Genomic DNA, 19246 nt, shown 5'->3' with positions numbered 1-19246 from the left:
TATGTCTCCATATCCTAACATTGGGAAAAACACGGCAATTTACGCACCACTTTCTGACGTAAAAACCCCAGTAAATGGTGCGTTTTTGCCGCAGCGGAAAGCCTTTGACTTTCGACGGAATTGCTGCAGAAATTCTGGCCCTGAGAATTTCACTACAAATAGAACCCCAAATTCAGATGTAGATTGTTAAGGAAAACAAAAAAGGAAAAAAAAAAAAAATCTATAAAAAATAAAATTTCCCACGGCTTGGATTTTGTTCAGATTTTTCAGAGCAGAAACAGTAATCCAGAGAAGCACATAATGCAACGTTTATTAGCACCTAATAATCATTTCAGTCCTGAACATCAACTCAAACTTGATCATGTTTGGCCAATACATTTTACTTTTAATACCCCTCTATATCAAACAAGAAATATATTGTATGGTTTTGGACACTTAGGTGTTCAGTTTAGAAGTGGTTTGAGGGAATGCCAAACTGGTCATTGAAAATTGACTCTTATACAGACTGATATTAACGGTCACACTATCAAAATGCAACTCTCCCTTCACACTTCAGTTTTATTCTGAAAATGCACTTAGTGACCCTTTCAGAAATCTCTTCCTTCCTTTACAAGGGCAAACATCATACTTGATCTATTAAGTACTGTGCCAGAAAACGTGATAATCCTGAAGTACATAGATTGTAAGGCATAACCTTGAAATGGAGAAGTCATTATGGCAATACAAAGTTATCCACATTGTTGAGAAAGCAAAGGTGTTAAACCCTCTCTCAGGCTTAGCAGACTTCTTTGTTTACAAAATTGTAAGTAGGAATTAATTGAAATAAATTCAATCCCCATGTAATTAATTTAAGGACAAAGTCAAGCCCAACCAAACCAATGATGGACATGGATTGATAATGTCCAAAACAAATACATTTCTATAACAGGCAGCAGGGGACTAATGTAAGACTTCAAAAGGCGAAGATCTTCAGTGGCCCTATGAAAATAAAGCCAAGATCTAAGAAGAGCAACAGGGACAGGACTTTACGGTTCCTTGCTTACCAAGAGATTATTTTTTGTAGGTGAGATGGCTATATAGGGATTTAGGCCAAAATGTTACAAACCAATTTATCCACTATGGCCTGGGCATCTTTCCAAACCATGGGGCAAATCTTTAGTGGAATTTGACAAAAAAAAAAAAAAGTGGGGTGTGTAAAAAAAAAGTATTATTCATTTATGCCACCCATCGTTCACATGTATTTGCAAAGCTACAGTACAAATTTGCAAACTGTATTTATTCCCACTTGCCAATGTCAAGCCATTTAAATCAGAGTCACAAGTCCCTTCACCACCTCCACACTTTATGGGAGTGGGATCAATCTTGGGGTAGGAAAAATAAAAAAAAAAGGACGATAAAACAAAACAAAGGGAGCCTAGTTGCGTTGACCTTTGGCACCTGGAAGGACTGTTTGCTAAACGCATTACAGCGCTGTTGCCTGTTTTTCATCAAGTGATCCTATTGGCCTCGTCAGGTACACGCAAAATTTTGAGTGCTTGCCAAGCATCCGGGAGGTTAGATGTCCATTTCAAATTGAGCATCTTCACCTGAAGACAACAGGAAAAATTATGAAAAACAATTGTCAAAACACACTATATACACATACATACACCGAAAGGGGGCAATAACTGATCACTATTCTTAAAACTTATAGTGGTCAGATTTTCTATGATCAGCTGTTTTGAAGGGGGTGCAGCGCTCATGAGCGCCACTTCCCCTTTTCTACTTGCTCACTGTGAATCTTCGACACACATTTAGTGGTGATTCACAGGTATTGCAGCCTTCTTTTCCCATTAAAGTGAATTGAAGAGGGCTGCAAGACTGAATTGTCGACACAGATGTAGCAGCAATTCAGAGAGCAAGTAGAAATGAAGGGGTAGCAGTGCTCGTACGATGACTGCAGCCCCTTCAAAACAGCTAATCGGCGGGGGTCCCGGGAGTCGGACCCCGACCCATGAGCTATTAATGGCCATATTTTTAGGGACTGGACAACCCCTTTAAGTCTAACTTTACTGCTAAGTTGTTTGTTCAAAGATCTCAATTTGAGTAGACTAGAGGAAAGGGGAGACAGAAAGAAAGTGTTAATAAAAAAATAATAATTTTTTTTAACTAGTTGCCAACACAGGACGATAACACTCGTCCTGAGCGGCGGGTACTTCGCGCATTAGGATGAGCATTCGCGTACTGTGTGACAGCAATGTCCGCGCGAAATAAGGAGAGGGCAAAGGCTGTAATACACTACGGCCTACAAACTGTACCCCAAAGGCAGACGGTGGTGGTGGTGGGGGGAGAATTGTACAGGTTATATTTTAACGTGGTACCCACAGAAGATAAACATGCACCTTTGGGAGAGGCTTATAGTGCAGCCAGGAGAAATAGCTATCGGACAGCAGCCATCTTGTGCTCGGCCAGCTTAAAGACATGCTAAAAAGTACATCTTACCAACAGCAGCCTTTCTGTCATGATTGTTCAAATTGTTTGTTTCTACTTTAGGCTGTACTACAACGGCACTGGGGCTGGTCACTCCAGGAATATCTGGCAAGCGGCGGGGAGGGGTCTGAGCCAGGGGGGAATTGCGACGGTCCAAAAGAAACTTGCGATCATAGATGATCCTTGTACCTAGAGAGAAAATACGGGGAGGAGTTTAGAAAAAAAAATTACATATAAGACGAATAAAACCTAACAAAATACCAATTTGCATTTCTCATTATTGTTTGATTGTTCATAATGTAAACTTTATAGACAGTACTAATAAACTATTCAGTTTATATTTTGTATAGCATTCTAGTTCCAGCAAAAGAAAATTACTTTCTCTCAAGTTATAGTCAATCCTTTCCAAACCTATTAGCACAGCACCACAGAAGATAGCTCAGAGTAAAGCGGGCCATACACTAGAGATTTCGGATGGCTGACCAGGCCAATTTAGTCAATTTTCTGCCGACTTTTGGCACCTATTCATGACATGAGCGTGCCAGATGCCACCCAAACACAGATATCTGTGGAAAAGTCGGCGTCGGGTGCAGTCGTTGGAAAGTCACTCATGTCTAACAGATCTCCATCACATTAATAGAAGGCAAGACCAGGCCACCGATCATGCCTAAGATCAGTTAACTATTTGAATGTCATTCAGGAAAGAAATGTCTGAAGTCCCTAGCATATGGCCAGCTTAAAAGGGGTTGCCCAAGACATATGAAACAAGGGCAGCGGGCAGGGTATGAGCTAAAATAAGAAAAACAAGTTATACGCCCCTACTAAATCCCCCGCCGCACCAGTGGTCCCTGTTGGTCCATTTACCTTTACAGGAAGTGATGACCTCCCGTTCGGCTGCAGCCAACCACTGGCCTCCGGGATGATGCGCCATTCTTGCCAGAAACACCACTGAACCCAGTGATTGGCTGCAGCCGAACAGGACGTCATCGCTTCCTGTAAAAATGTACAGACTGGCGGAGACCACCGAAGCAACATCTCTGGATTTAGTTGGAGTAAAACTAGTTGGTTTTTTTCCGCCCATAATTTGCCCTCTGTCCTTGTTTTACATGTGCCATACAATCCCTTTACGGCAATATTATTAAGGCTTTTAAGAACAACTCTGGGTATTCTAAGCAGACAATTACTTCTAATAAAATCCGTTAACTTTTTACCTTTTAAACACACTGGCAGGATCAGAAAGTTACATGCATATCTGGAAATACTTATAAACTGAATTACGGACATAAGTTTGCTGCTCGAACTGTAAGTAACAGTACATAGTCCACATTGTAGATCAATAGAACCCGGTTATAAAGTAGTGTGGTCAGGAATAAAGTAAGTCATCATTGACATTGAAGAATCACACACAGCATAGAAAACTCATGAAAAGGGCTTTGAAAATGGCAAAGCTCTTATTTGGAAAAGGTCCAGCCTCGCTCTGCGGCTAGTGGAACAATACAAAGTCTGATCAGCAACTCTGCATGTCCTGATTTCACACACAAAACTCATCTTCGATAAGAAAAATATTCTTCATGTCCCTGCTACCAGGTAGGCAATATGGCTCAGTTTAAAATAAATGGTTGAGGGGGGGGGGGGATTGAAACACCTAAAAATTGGCCTCCATTTTTTTTAAATCTGACATGTGTCATTTTATGTAATAATAACTCTGAAATGCTTTTGCCTATCCAAGCGATTCGGAGATTGTTTTCTCGTGACATATTGTACTATGTTAGTGGAAAAATTTGCTCAATAAATGTATTGCTTATTTGTGAAAAACACAAATTAGCAAAAATGCTTTTTATATTTTTAAATGTATCTGCTTGTAAAACAGATCATACCACAAAGTAGTTACTATATTACACATTCCATATGTCTACTTTATATTTGCAGCGTTTTTTGAACATTTTATTTTTTTAGGATGTTACAAGACTTAGAACTTTAGCAGCAAATTCTCGCATTTTCAAGAAAATTTCAAAAGGCTATTTTTCAAGGACCAGTTTAGTTCTGAAGTGACTTTAAAGGGCCTTAAGTACTAGGTAGACCCCATAAGTCACCCCATTTTAAAAACTGCACCCCTCAAAGTATTCAAAACCGCATTCAGAAAGGAATTACTGCAACGTAGAGGGGAAATGTGCAAATTTTTTTTGCTGAAATTTGAATACATTTTTTTTCTTTAGCACAAAAGGTCTTACCAGGGAAATGCAATTCCATATTTATTGCCCAGATTCTGCAGTTTTTAGAAATATCCCACATGTAGCCCTTGTGCGGTAATGGACTGAAACACAGGCCTCAGAAGCAAAGGAGCACCTAGTGGATTTTGGGGCCTCCTTTTTATTAGAATATATTTTAGGCACCATGTCAGGTTTGAAGGGCTCTTGCGGTGCCAAAACAGTGGAAATCCCCCAAAGTGACACCGTTTTGGAAACTACACCCCTCGAGGAATTTATATAGGGGTATAGTTAGCATCTCGACCCCACAAGTCTTTTGCTATATTTATTGGGAGTTTGTCTGAAAATAAAAACCTTTTTTTTCAGCAAAACATGAATGGAGAGAAGTGTATGACGCTGATTTGTCAGCGTCATAACTTCTTTTTACAACACCCACTTGGTCAAAAGGTAAATAACGCCCAGTTGGTCATTATGAAACTAATTAGCATAATTATAACTTGCTCAAAAATTATAGTTTTTCAAAATAAAAACCACTGTTATCTACATTCCAGCGCCGATCAGATTATGTAGGGGATAGGGCATTTATAATCTGGTGATGGAGCCTCTTTAAGGTTGGAGAAGCAGGAGGTAAACTGTCCCTTTCTTTCCAGTAGGTTAAATTTTAGCCAAGCAAATGGAAGCATTAGTTGGCTAACTAATGGTCCGTTATAATGAAAGGTTAAAGGAACTGTGTCACCCCAAATTTTTTTTTAATATGTTAAAGATGTTAGTGCTTTATTAAAAACTTTTGGATTAATTTGTGTGTTTGTGTGTTACTTTTTTTTATTTTTACACTTTTTCTTCCCTATGGGGGCTGCCATTTTTTTTTCCATTTCTGTATGTGTACAGACATGGAATACGGCAGCTCCAGTCCCATAGGGACTGCGAACGGGGCCCGTTCCATCCACTATCGTGTACGCCGCTGTGTGGGAACGGCGCATGCGCCGCTCCCACACAGTTCAATTTGAAATGCGCGTTGTCCGGTGCCATTTTCCTGTGGACCGGAAGTCCCGGCCGGACAGTAAGATTACTACTTCCGGTCGCAGCTTCCGGACTTGTGCACATGGAGCACCGGCAGCAGACGGAGCGGATGGACCGGAGGGAGCGGCAGGTAAGTTATTTCTATGTATGTTCGTGTTTGTGTGTTTACTAAATGGTGACACACAGTGTAGGAGGTTAGACCGTTCAAACCCCTCGTTTCTCCCGGCACTAGCCAGGATAAAGGAGGGGGGGATTCTGAGAGCTCACTAGAGCGAGGGATTTTTACCCAATTTTGCAGCATAAAGCAATGTGGTTGCTTTACAACATGCAATGCTGAAATTTTGGGAATGGCTCCATCTAGTGACCAGTGCTGGGAAATATTATAAATTTAATCCAATTTATAATATTTCCTGACTCGTGAAAAAAAAAATAAAATAAAATTAGAACAATGTTTAATCACCTATACACTAACTGTTTAATTTAAAAAAAAAACAACATGTTTTGCTGGCAACACATTCCCTTTAACCCCTTCCCGCTCCTTGACGTACTATTACGTCATGGCAGCTCTATCGTTCGCGCTCCATGCCGTAATAGTACGTCTTGCAGTTAGAACAGCGGTGCGCGCGCCCGGCGCGTTCATGCGCTGTGATAGCTGCTGTTTCTGACAGCAGGCTATCACGGCATAATGGGACGGGACCATTTACTATGGTCCCGCCTCGCCGATCGCCGCTATTGGCTAGTCAGTGAGTAACTAGCCAATAGCAGCGATCGGTCTCATTCAGCACAGCAGTGCTCGAGCCCGGCGTTCCTGAGCTGTGAAAGCTGCTGTTTCTGACAGCATGCTATCACAGCATAATGTGCCGGGACCATTTACTATGGTCCCGCCTCGCCGATCGCCGCTATTGGCTAGTCAGTGAGTAACTAGCCAATATCAGCGATCGGTCTCATTGAGCACAGCGGTGCGCGCGCTCGGCGCGTTCATGAGCTGTGATAGCTGCTGTTTCTGACAGCAGGCTATCACAGCATAATGGGCCGGGACCATTTACTATGGTCCCGCCTCGCCGATCGCCGCTATTGGCTAGTCAGTGAGTAACTAGCCAATAGCAGCGATCATTCTCGTCACTTCCTCTCTCTGACCTCACATCCTGCTGCAACCGCCCTGAACGCCCTGTTGGAGTTAGCGAGGCGTTGAGATCGGTTGTGAGCAGAGAGTCAGAGAGAAAAGAAGTGAAAAAAAGTGAAAAAAAGTTTCTAAAACAACGTTTTTTTTGCTTCCCACCACCCCATCCACTACCCACTCCTGTTCCCTTCCTCTGAGTTCTACCCACGTTTTTTGGTCAGTGATCTCCTATCACTGACCACTTTTCAGTCTTCAGGACCACATTTCTTGGTCCCTGGGGATTTTTTTTTCATTTTTTTCTATATAAAACATAAAACAAAAAAAAAAATATAAAAAGAAAAAAAAGAAACAAAAAAAAATAGTTAGTTTAGCCAATTTTGAAAATTTAACTGGTTAGTTTAGTATTAGGGTTAGTTAGTGTCAGGGAACCGTCAAAAAGCGTAGTTAGGTATAGTGTCAGGGAATTTAGCGTCAGGAATCGGTCACCGTAGATAGGCTTAGCGTTAGGGATCCATCACCGTAGTTAGGTTTAGCGTCAGGGAAGCTCGGAATAATTAGATAGGTTTAGTGTCAGGCACCCGTCACCGTAGTTAGGTTTAGTGTCAGGGAAGCTTGAAATAATCTAGATAGGTTTAGTGTCAGGGAATCGTCGCCGTAGTTAGGTTTAGCGTTAGGGAAGTCCACATAAAATTTAGTTAGGTTTAGTGTTAGGAACCCTCGCCCTAGTTAGCTTTAGTGTCAGGGAAGTCCACTTGCTCTCTAAAAACAAAACACATTTGTGCTATCCTATTGCTCCCAGTTAGGGATTTATTTTTTTGCTGTATATAAATTTTGTCTTAGCACAACAAGCATGTCCCAACGGACATTTACTGCTGAAGAGGCGTATGCATTTCTGGCCTCCGACACAGACTCGTCGGATGGCGATACACTATTTTATTTGTCTACCTCCTCATCCAGCGATGAAGAGGAGGGACCCCCTAGGAGACGCCCCAGGACCACCACCATAGTAGAAATCCCTGAGAGAAGTGACCCCACAACAAGTGATACCCCTGAGCGAAGTGACCCCATTTGGACGCCCACACCAGACCATTATGAACCCCAAATCCCTGAGTACACGGGCAGCCCAGGGATAAAATTTAACACGGCAGGGTTCAGTGAGATGGACTTTTTCAAGTTCTTCTTCACTGATAACTTTATAGAGCTAATGGTCACCCAGACTAATTTATATGCCCAACAGTATATCACCAAGAACCCCAACTCATTTTATGCCCAATCCCAGAGGTGGACTCCTGTAGACGCAGCAGAGTTGGGCAAGTTCTGGGGACTGCTCTTGAACATGGGGCTTCTAAAAAAGCCATCCATTAGGACCTACTGGAGCACGGACATCCTATACCACACCCCGATGTACCGTATGGCCATGTCCAGGATGCGTTATGAGGCAATACTTCGCTTCCTACATTATGCCGATAATGAGCAGTGCCCACCCCGAGATGACCCCAGTTTTGACAGTTTATATAAACTGAGACCCTTATTAGACCATATCAGTGCCCGGTTTGCCCAAGCATACACCCCCGAGAAGTGTATTTCCATTGATGAGTCCCTGGTACATTTTAAAGGGAGGCTTCAATTCCGCCAGTACCTGCCAAGTAAGAGGGCAAGGTATGGCGTGAAGTTGTATAAGCTGTGCGAGAGTGCATCAGGGTATACATATAAATTCAGGATATATGAAGGGAAGGACAGCAGTATTCAGCCCCCAGAATGCCCCCCCTTACTGGGAATTAACGCAAAAATTGTGTGGGATTTGGTGCACCCACTGCTGGACCAGGGTTACCACCTCTACCTGGATAATTTTTGTACCAGCGTCCCGCTCTTCAAGTGCCTCGCTTCCAGAAGGACTGCGGCATGCGGCACTGCTAGAAAAAATCTTAGAGGCCTCCCTAAAACACTGCTTGGGCAAACACTCAGAAGGGGTGAGAGCAGGGCACATTCTAGTAGCAACATATTGTGTGTCAAGTACAAGGACAAGAGAGATGTCCTTGTATTGACAACAATACACGGCCACACCAGTACCCATGTACCTGTACGAGGTACCAGTACAGAGACCCCCAAACCAGATTGCATCCTGGACTACAATAGGTACATGGGAGGGGTGGACTTGTCAGATCAAGTCCTGAAGCCCTACAGCGCTACGCGGAAATCGAGGGTGTGGTATAAGAAGCTGGCCGTGCACATCATACAGATGGCATTGTACAATGCGTACGTGCTACGTCGATGTGCAGGCCAGAGGGGAACTTTCCTGGAATTTCAAGAGGTGGTTATAAAGAACCTAATTTTTGGCGACCAGGAAGGAGGGGCACCCAGTACTTCTGGAAGCGGGGCCACACGCATCGTACCAGGGCAACACTTTCCAGGAGAAGTTCCCCAAACTGGCAAGAAGGGAAAAAGTCAAAAGAGGTGCAAAGTGTGCTATAAGAGGGGGATAAGGAAGGACACAACATACCAATGCGACACGTGTCCCGAAAAACCAGGGCTCTGTATGAAAGATTGTTTTAAAATTTACCATACATCCCTTGATTTTTAATTTACCCTGATGCACTCCGCACAGCTTATCCCCCTCATCTTTCCCTTTTGAGCCCTGCCATGTGCCCAAGCAGCAAATAACAGCCACATGTAGGGTATTGCCGTACCCGGGAGAACCCACATTACAATTTATGGGGTGTATGTCTCCAGTGGCACATGCTGGGCACAATATATCAGACACTGAAATGGCATATATGCATAGGAAATTGCAAATCTCACTTTGCACCATCTGCTGCGCATTACCTTTTACACAATAACTGTGGGGTCAAAATGCTCACTACACCACTAGATGAATGTCTTAAGGGGTGTAGTTTTTAAAATGGGGTCACTTCTCGGGGGTTTCAACTGTACTGGTACCTCAGGGGTTCTGCCTACATGACTTAGCACCAGAAAAGCTCCAGTAGGCTAAATGGTGGTCCTTCCCTTCTGAGCCCTGTCGTGTGCCCAGGCAGCTAATAACAGCCACATGTAGGGTATTGCCGTACCCGGGAGAACCCACATTACAATTTATGGGGTGTATGTCTCCAGTGGCACATGCTGGGCACAATATATCAGACACTGAAATGGCATATATGTATAGGAAATTGCAAATCTCACTTTGCACCATCTGCTGCGCATTACCTTTTACACAATAACTGTGGGGTCAAAATGCTCACTACACCACTAGATGAATGTCTTAAGGGGTGTAGTTTTTAAAATGGGGTCACTTCTCGGGGGTTTCAACTGTACTGGTACCTCAGGGGCTTCTGCATACATGACTTAGCACAAGAAAAGCTCCAGTAGGCCAAATGGTGGTCCTTTCCTTCTGAGTCCTGCCATGGGCCCAAACATCAGTTTATCACCACAAATGGGGTATTGCCGCACTCAGGACAAATTGGGCAACAAAATGGGGTGTTTTATTCCTTGAGAAAATAAGAAATTTTGAACAAAAATTACATCTTAATGGAAAAAATATCATTTTTTTAATTTCACAGCCCAATTCAAATAGGTGCTGTGAAAAAACGGTGTGGTCAAAATGATAACAACAACCATAAATGAATTCCTTGAGGGGTCTAGTTTCCAAAATGGGGTCACTTTTGGTGGGTTTCCATTGCTTTCATACCTCTGGGGCTCTGCAAATGCGACATGGAACCCGAAAACCAATCCAGCAAAATCTGGACTCCAACAAACACATAGCGCTCCTTTCCTTCTGAGTCCTCCCATGGGCCCAAACGGCAGTTTATCACCACAAATGGGGTATTGCCGCACTCAGGACAAATTGGGCAACAAAATGGGGTGTTTTATTCCTTGTGAAAATAAGAAATTTTGAACAAAAATTACATCTTAATGGAAAAAATATCATTTTTTTAATTTCACAGCCCAATTCAAATAGGTGCTGTGAAAAAACGGTGTGGTCAAAATGATAACAACAACCATAAATGAATTCCTTGAGGGGTCTAGTTTCCAAAATGGGGTCACTTCTGGTGGGTTTCCATTGCTTTCATACCTCAACACCTCTTCAAACCTGGCATGCTGCCTAAAATATATTCTAATAAAAAAGAGGCCTCAAAATGCACTAGGTGCTTCTTTGCTTCTGGGGCTTGTGTTTTATTCCACGAGCGCACTAGAGCCACATGTGGGACATTTCTAAAAACTGCAGAATCTGGACAATACATATTTAGTAGTATTTCTCTGGTAAAACCTTCTGTGTTACAGAAAAAAATGGAATAATATTGAAATTCAGCAAGAAAAATGAAATTTGCAAATTTCACCTCCACTTTGCTTTAATTCCTGTGAAATGCCTGAAGGGTTAAAAAACTTTCTAAATGCTGTTTTGAATACTTTGAGGGGTCTAGTTTTTAAAATGGGGTGTTTTATGGGGGTTTCTAATACATAGGCCCCTCAAAGCCACTTCAGAACTCAAGAGGTACCTTAAAAAAAAGGCTTTTGAAATTTTCTTAAAAATATGAGAAATTGCTGTCTATGTTCTAAGCCTTGCAACGTCCAAGAAAAATAAAAGAATGTTCAAAAAACGATGCCAATCTAAAGTAGACATATGGGAAATGTGAACTAGTAACTATTTTGGGTGGTATAACCGTCTGTTTTACAAGCAGATGCATTTAAATTCTGAAAAATGCAATTTTTTCTAAATTTTCTCTAAATTTTGCAATTTTTCACCAATAAACACTGAATATATCGACCAAATTTTACCACGAACATGAAGCCCAAAGTGTCACGAGAAAACAATCTCAGAATCGCTTGGATAGGTTTAAGCATTCCGACGTTATTACCACATAAAGTGAAATATGTCAGATTTGAAAAATGGGCTCTGAGCCTTAAGGCCAAAACTAGGCTGCGTCCTTAAGGGGTTAAGGAGGTACTAATGTATAAGATTCCCCTACAAAAAGCTCAGTGGGTGCATCTGAATCCATTAAATGACCCCGACTTGATGTCCAAAAGTTTGTTTTCATGTTACTGCTAATGAGTGTCTGCGTCCTCTCAGCCAATCAGAAGTTCCTAAAGAGGCTATCAAGTCTCTTACGTGACCCATCTGAGGGCAGCATAGGATAAAGGTTGCAATACTGAGCTCTGTGATACATATTTCCTAATGGTCATATTCATCATTTACATAAGATTCCATTCACACTTTTTGCTGCAACTTTTGCTAAAAAAGAAATAAATATCGCAGGAAAACCCGTGATGTGACCGCAATGTGTAAGATTTTCAGACTGATGTTTATCCACTTACACCACTTTTATAGACCCTTCCCAACATAATAGGGTGACAGATACACATTAAAGAGGCTCTGTCACCAGATTATAAGTGGCCTATCTCCTACACAGTCTGATCGGCGCTGTAATGTAGAGAACAGCAGTGGTTTTTATTTTGAAAACGATCACTTTGAGCAAGTTATGAGCAATTTTAGATTTATGCTAATTCGTTTCTTAAAGACCAACTGGGCGTGTTTTTACTTTTAACCAAGTGGGCTTTGTACAGAGGAGTGTATGACGCTGACCAATCAGCTTCATACACTTCTCATTGTTCAAGCCCAGCTTCTTTCACTGCACAATCAATCACACTGTGCTGTGGATCATGCTGGGCTGGAACAATGAGAAGTGTATGTAACGGATTGGTCACTGATTGGTCAGCGTCATACACTCCTCTGTACAACACCCAGTTGGTAAAAAGTAAAAACACGCCCAGTTGGTCTTTAAGAAACTAATTAGCATAAATCTAAAATTGTTCATAACTTGCTCAAAAATGATCGTTTTTCAAAATAAAAACCACTGCTGTTATCTAAATTACAGCGCCAATCAGACTATGTAGGAGATAGGACACTTATAATGTGGTGACAGAGCCTCTTTAAACAAGGATATCCGAGATGCACACTGTGTTCTTACTGAACAGAGCATCACATGAGACCCAACAATAACTTGGCATGATGTAAAAGTTTTCTACCAAACCTTGTGACACTGAGAACATTGCTTGGAGAGCACCCAGTGAAGTAGAAACTATATGGAAGGTAAACATTACAATTCGAAAACGTACACCGAGCCAAACAAAAGTTGACTACATCTCATATCCGTAGTTTAAAAATATTTTCCATATTGTACAGTAATAAGAGCTTGGAAAACACAGAGCTTTGTATATACACTGTGTAAAAATAAAAGCCGGAGTCTGAAAAAGAAAATGTTATTTATAAGTCTGGGGCATAAACATGGTTAGCGACTGAAGATTAACTGCACGAACGTCTCAGGCTGGGTTCACACGACCTATTTTCAGACGTAAACGAGGCGTATTATGCCTCGTTTTACGTCTGAAAATAGGGCTGCAATACGTCGGCAAACATCTGCCCATTCATTTGAATGGGTTTGCCGACGTACTGTGCAGACAACCTGTAATTTACGCATCGTCGTTTGACAGCTGTCAAACGACGACGCGTAAATGGACTGCCTCGGAAAAGAAGTGCAGGGCACTTTGCCACGTAATTTGAGCTGTTCTTCATTGAACTCAATGAAGCACAGCTCAAGATTTACGAGCGTCTCAGACGGCTCGCAAAATGCGAGGAGCATTTACGTGTGAAACGAGGCAGCTGTTAACAGTCTGTCTTTTCATACGGAAATGCCTCTCATCGTGTGAACATACCCTAAAAGTTCATGCTGCTGCCGTCCCTCGCCCGTGCTTGGCATGGATTTTCTGCTTTTTGTATCAGCGCAAGCCTAGCATATTGAATATTTTTATAAACGTTTCCGCTCATTCCGGCTGAGAAACTCATGAAAAAACAGCACAGTGTGAACAAAGCCTATAGCAAGTTTGAGCATAAAGCCCTAAAACAGTGGTTCTCAACCAGTGGCTCGGGAGCCACATTTCTTCATGTGTGGAAGGTGGCTCTTGACCATCACTCCTAGTTTAATACGGCTCACAAGGTTGGGGTCCTCTGCCTTAGAATATATGGTACAACACAATCAGTAAAGCACCAGAAGAAAATTGTACAGAAACAACTAAAAGTTATCAGAATCATCGGGTTTAACAGTTTTTCTCTTTAAATAAAAACGAACAACTTCGACACACTCGACTGGCTTTATAGCAGTTTGTGGAGAGCTGGTCTTCAGCCTCAGGCCTGATTCAGACGAATGTGTCAGTTCTGCGTCCGCAAAAACGAACCAAAATAGGACATGCAGCGAGTTTCACGGAACGGACACACACTGCGTGTAAAACCACAGACGTGTGAATAGCCCTATTGCATAGTTCTCAGCACCCAGACCAAAACTTCTGAAATGTCTCTAACATATCAAAATGTTTTTGGAACGTGAAGTTACTTTTTAAATGCAACAATGAGCAGAATAGGAGAGAAAAGTCTCACACACAGTATTTTGGCTTCTTTCATAAGGCAGGTGAGATATTTACCTTGTGAACTACCAGGTGGCCGGACGTACATTAGCAGCTGATGTAACACTGCCGGTTTACTTTCTTAACTCGGTGCCCATGCAATCTATTAATCACCACAGAATGACCTTACTTTGCAGCATTTTATTACAACGGGAGTCCAGGTGCATTTTTTTTCTTCTAAATTTATAAGTAGACACTGGAGGAGATTTATCAAGTAGGGCAGAGAAAACATGGAGTAGTTGCCCATAGCAACCAGCTTCTATTTTCTAAACTGTCTATAGAAATAGCAGATTGGTTGGTCTGGGTAGCTACCCCACATTTCTTTTGCACTACTTTTGATAAATATCCCCCAGAGTATATTGTACAAATCTAAAGCGGGACATACACATGGTCCACAACGCTCTTCAGACTTCCAAGTGTGCATGTTTATAAGGATTGGCTTAGCATACATGTTTATTTGGGAGGTAGAGAAGCCTTTGCCAGACACTTCTGGCAGCACTTTATCTTCCGTGAGAATAAAGAATCGGCATATTGAAATCCAACAGCTCTAACCTTCATTTCCTTGATGGCAGAAATCGAATTTAGCCGAGACATATTTAATGTGTAAGGTCAGCTTCAGCAATAGACTGCTCCTAGGAAGAGATTATGGTTAGCTACTAGGTTAAAGGGGTTATCCGGGATGTAAAACAGGATTTTTTTTATTAAGTCCTGGAAATTAAATAAAACATCAAACATTTACCTCTCCTGCCTCCAGCTATTCAGTGCTGTTGCTCTGGTGACAATCCTTGTGGTTCTTTATATGCACGTGGCATGTGACCGCTGCAGTCAGAGACCTCAGCGGGGCTCACTGGTGAAGAATCGTTTTTCTGACATTATGCCAGAAATTTAACATATGGCCTCCGATTCATGCTACGTGCATGTGAACGACCGGGACTGCCACTGGAGCGACAGCACTGGATGGACGGGGGCAAGGTTAGGTAAGTATTTGTTTATTTATTTATTTCATTTCCAGCCCCTAATAAAAAAAAGAAAATCACATCCCAGATAAGGGCCTGTTCACATCAGCGTTGGCTTTCCGTTCCGGGGTACCGTCTGAGGTTTCCGTCGGGTGAACCCCGCAACGGAAAGTCAAACTGAAATCACAGCGTCCGTTTCAGTCACCATTGATTTCAATGGTGACTGAAACATTGCTAATGGATTCCGTCGTAAAAAACGAAATCTTCCGGAATGGTGACGAACGGAAACCATTAGCAATGTTTCCGTCACCATTGAAATCAATGGAAACGGAAGCTGTGGTTTCAGTTTAACTTTCCGTTGCGGGGTTCACCCGACGGAAACCTCAGACGGAACCCCGGAACGGAAAGCCAATGCGGATGTGAACAGGCCCCGACCTCTTTAAGGCCCATGGCAGTAAGCAAAAACTAAGAGTAGGTCCAAAACACAGAAGAGGTACAAATCCTTCTCTGTGTAGGTTTCACTACTAGTATTGGATTAAAACTACGGATACAAATAAGCAAGTGTGAATGAGGTCTAAGGGTCCTTTTATACCATCCAAAGCGAGTGCTGATCAATGGGAGGGCTCGTTGATCGGCACTCGTTTGCTATGTATGTGGACGAGCTCTCAAATCACTCGTCCCCATAAATTTCCATGATTTAGTCAGCAAATCATCCAGTTTACACAGGGAGATGTGCTGCCGACAGCTATAATATTTTGAGCTGCATAAACTATACAAATCGACAGCTTATCACAATCGAAAGCTGGCCACTGACAAAATGCAAACTGTTTGGGGACGAACGATCGTATTAACGATCAATCGTCTCATTTCCCAATCATTGCATGTAAATGGAGCAAACTATCTCCGATCGATATTCTGTTCTTGTCCATCGGCTCTAGTTACCAGGCAAAAAAAATCTGCCCGTGTAAAACCACCCGTAAAAGGCTGGATTCACACATTTTTTTTAAAACCAGGAATCGATACAAAAATGGGGATGGCTACAAGTCCATTCTTTATATTTTTCCTTCCTCTCTCACTTCTGGCTTTGGCCCAAGAAAAAACTGCATCATGGGCTACGTTCAAACAGGGCAGATAGGCTGCATAAGAGGTAGACAAGGAACTCTTGCCGATAAACCGCACCAAATTGTGGTGCAGTTTTTCAGCCGGTATGTTCGATATGAAAAACTGCATGTGCATATAACATAACATACCCTCGGACGTCCTGCAGGCAGGCCTCCTGGGACTACGTTTTATACCATGTGACCGCTGCAGCCTTTGATTGGCTTCAGCAGTCACGTGGGATAAAACATCAACCCAGGAGGCCGGCATGGACAGCACAGAATTCTGGATCAAATTTTTTCCTGAATTTTTTTTTGTGCCACGGAATCTGCCACAAAAACGCAACATCTGATATTTGTTGCAGGTTTTACATCTTCACAGAGACATCAATGTGGAAAACCCGCAAACACACACAGTGGTTACGTACATAAAATGGACATGCTGCGGATTAAAAAAATTAATAAAATGAAACGCAGGTCAATTTGAGCGTTTTTTTCCACTCATTTACGCAGCGTGTAGATGAGATTTGTTCAAATTTAATCAACTTTGCTGCTACTGTACTACTGTATTATGCTTCGAAATACGTTGCGGAAAAACCGCAGTATTTACGCATCATGTGAACTCTGCCATAATGTGAAGACAGGTTACATTCTAGAACGATAGATGCACAATAAAACATTGCAAACTGGGTTTCCACAAGTGATTGCATCAGGCAAAACCGAGAAAACCACAGTGTTTAGCAGTGCATAAATATATACTGCATACTGTAGGCAGCAGCCAAGGTTTGGGTGTCCGCCAAGTAACACAAAACACATTACCATTTGGCATTTACGACCCATCAAAATATTAGCTTTGCTCTAAATACACTTCAGTAGAAAACCTGAGTGCTGATAAAATGATTCTGCCATTGGCGTGTGCAACAGATTCTAAACCCAAACAATACATCTACGAAATCACCCTGTAAATGGCTCCAATTACAGCTATACAAAGCTCTATTAACCGCTTAACGACCGCCCATAGTCTTTTGATAACAGGCGGTGCAGGTGCTTAGTCTACAGCGACGTCTTTTGGCGTCGCTGTAGAAGAGGCTGATGAGTGCTCCTGTGAGTGCTCATCCTCTAAGCAGGAGCTATAACTAACAGCTCCTGATCTTAGAGCAGCCTGCTAAATACAGCCGGGGGTCGGAAAACATTCGGACCCCGGCTGTTTAAACCTTTGATTGCCACAGTCCGTGACTGGCAAGATCAAAGGGAACTCCTCTCTTTGATAGGGTCACTGGAAACCCGGTGATGTAATCAAAGAGAAGGGAATCCCTCTGCAGTCAGCCCTACAAAGGACCCCAGGGTGGTCTGTTCCGTAAGACTGCTGTTAGGGCAGCACATAGTGTACCCTAACAGCAGCCGGTGTCATAGTAACAGTGTAATGTATTAGCATACAGGAGGATGCTAATACATTAAGTACATAAAGTTATAAATAAAGTTATCCCTTAAATGGGAACAAAAAAAAAAAAAGTTATGGCTGATGAAAGTCAGAGGTAAAAACAAAAAAAAAGTAGCTGGTCATTAACGGCCCAGACATTAAGGGGTTAAGCCAAGGGCATACACGGCGGATTAGTAGCAAAATAGCTGTGGATTTTGTGTGTGGAATACACACAGAAAATCCACAATTAGGCCTCATGCAGATGGCAGTGTTTGGTCCGTGATATATACAGACGGCATCTCAGCCGCATTTCCCGGACCAAACAAAGTTCAGGGAGTCTGCATAGTTATGTATGACGCTAGGTGTCCCCGCCTCCGCAGGAATACTGTCCCGTACCGAAAACATGTTTCAGGACATAATTGGCGTGCACAATGGCAGACCTGAGTGCCTTCATTGGGCCCCCAGGCTGCCATGATGACCATTGGCACCCCCTCATTCTAAAGACTTGAGAAGACTCTAAAGAGATGCCGCTGTCGCTATTGACCATGGCATCTAAGGGGCTAAACGAGCAGGATCCCGTTGTTACACTGAAGTGTTGGCTGTTACATACAGCCAACACACTCGTTCTAGGGAAAGACGTCAGCCCGTGAACCCGCTCCATTCTCCCCCACCCAACCTACGCCTTATATATTCGTCAGATGTCAAAAAGGGGTTAAGGTGCCTTAACACAAGCAGTTAAGTATTTACACACAAAAACACCTATCATAAAAAAATGCATCATTTGGTCATAAATTGATCACTTCTCCTGTGGATCTATGAATAATTTTCTTATTGGGACCCCTTTCACAATGTCACATATCTGCTGTCAAACAATGCAGGTTTAAATACACAATGTCATAACGACCAATGATTATTTTTATGTTTGTAGAAACGATTATTTGTATGATCAATGAGAGCTTTAGGTTCAGTTGCTACACCCGTTTACAGTAAACTCACTCTTGTTGTAATGTGACCGATTGTGTAAATAGGCTTTTACAGCGCACTGATATAAGTCCTATCCCACCTCACCAACTCCAAAGCTGAAGAACACAGAACGGACTGCACTATAGAGATGGTAAGGGTCTGTTCTGCACATCACTAGCATCGCAAGCCCAGTGAATTGTTTAAAGAGGCTCTGTCACCACATTATAAGTACCCTATCGCCTACATAAGGAGATCGGCGCTATAATGTAGGTGACAGCAGTGCTTTTTATTTAGAAAAACTATTACTACGTTATGAGCAATTTTTGCTTTATGCTAATGAGTTTCTTAATGCCCAACTGGGTGTGTTTTTACTTTAGAGTAAGTGGGTGTCGTGGAGAAGTATATGATGCTGACCAATCAGCGTCATGCACTTCTCTCCATTCATTTAGTCAGCGCATAGTGACACTGCGTTGTTCACTACGTGCTGTCTTATACTGACACATTAACGTTACTGAAGTGTCTTGACAGTGAACAGACAATCCTCC

At 42.4% G+C, this 19246-nt stretch overlaps 1 protein-coding gene across 1 annotated transcript in view; it reads right to left on the bottom strand.

The window, feature by feature from the left end:
- Positions 1-284: 284 nt before the first annotated feature.
- The window catches only part of EIF4EBP2 (eukaryotic translation initiation factor 4E binding protein 2), a 33876-nt gene continuing 14914 nt past the window's right edge, over positions 285-19246 (bottom strand). Inside the window, exons 2-3 of the mRNA XM_075841571.1 lie at positions 2482-2658; positions 285-1586 (exon numbers count right to left, since the gene is read on the bottom strand). Coding sequence (XP_075697686.1) covers positions 1555-1586; positions 2482-2658 — 209 coding nt within the window. The 3' untranslated portion in view covers positions 285-1554. The remainder of the gene's footprint in view (positions 1587-2481; positions 2659-19246) is intronic.

The sequence above is a fragment of the Rhinoderma darwinii genome, chromosome 11 (genome assembly GCF_050947455.1).
Source record: "Rhinoderma darwinii isolate aRhiDar2 chromosome 11, aRhiDar2.hap1, whole genome shotgun sequence".
NCBI classification, from domain to species: Eukaryota; Metazoa; Chordata; class Amphibia; order Anura; family Rhinodermatidae; genus Rhinoderma; species Rhinoderma darwinii.
Note: the sequence above shows the minus strand (reverse complement) of the source record. Positions and strands in the feature narration are given on the sequence as shown.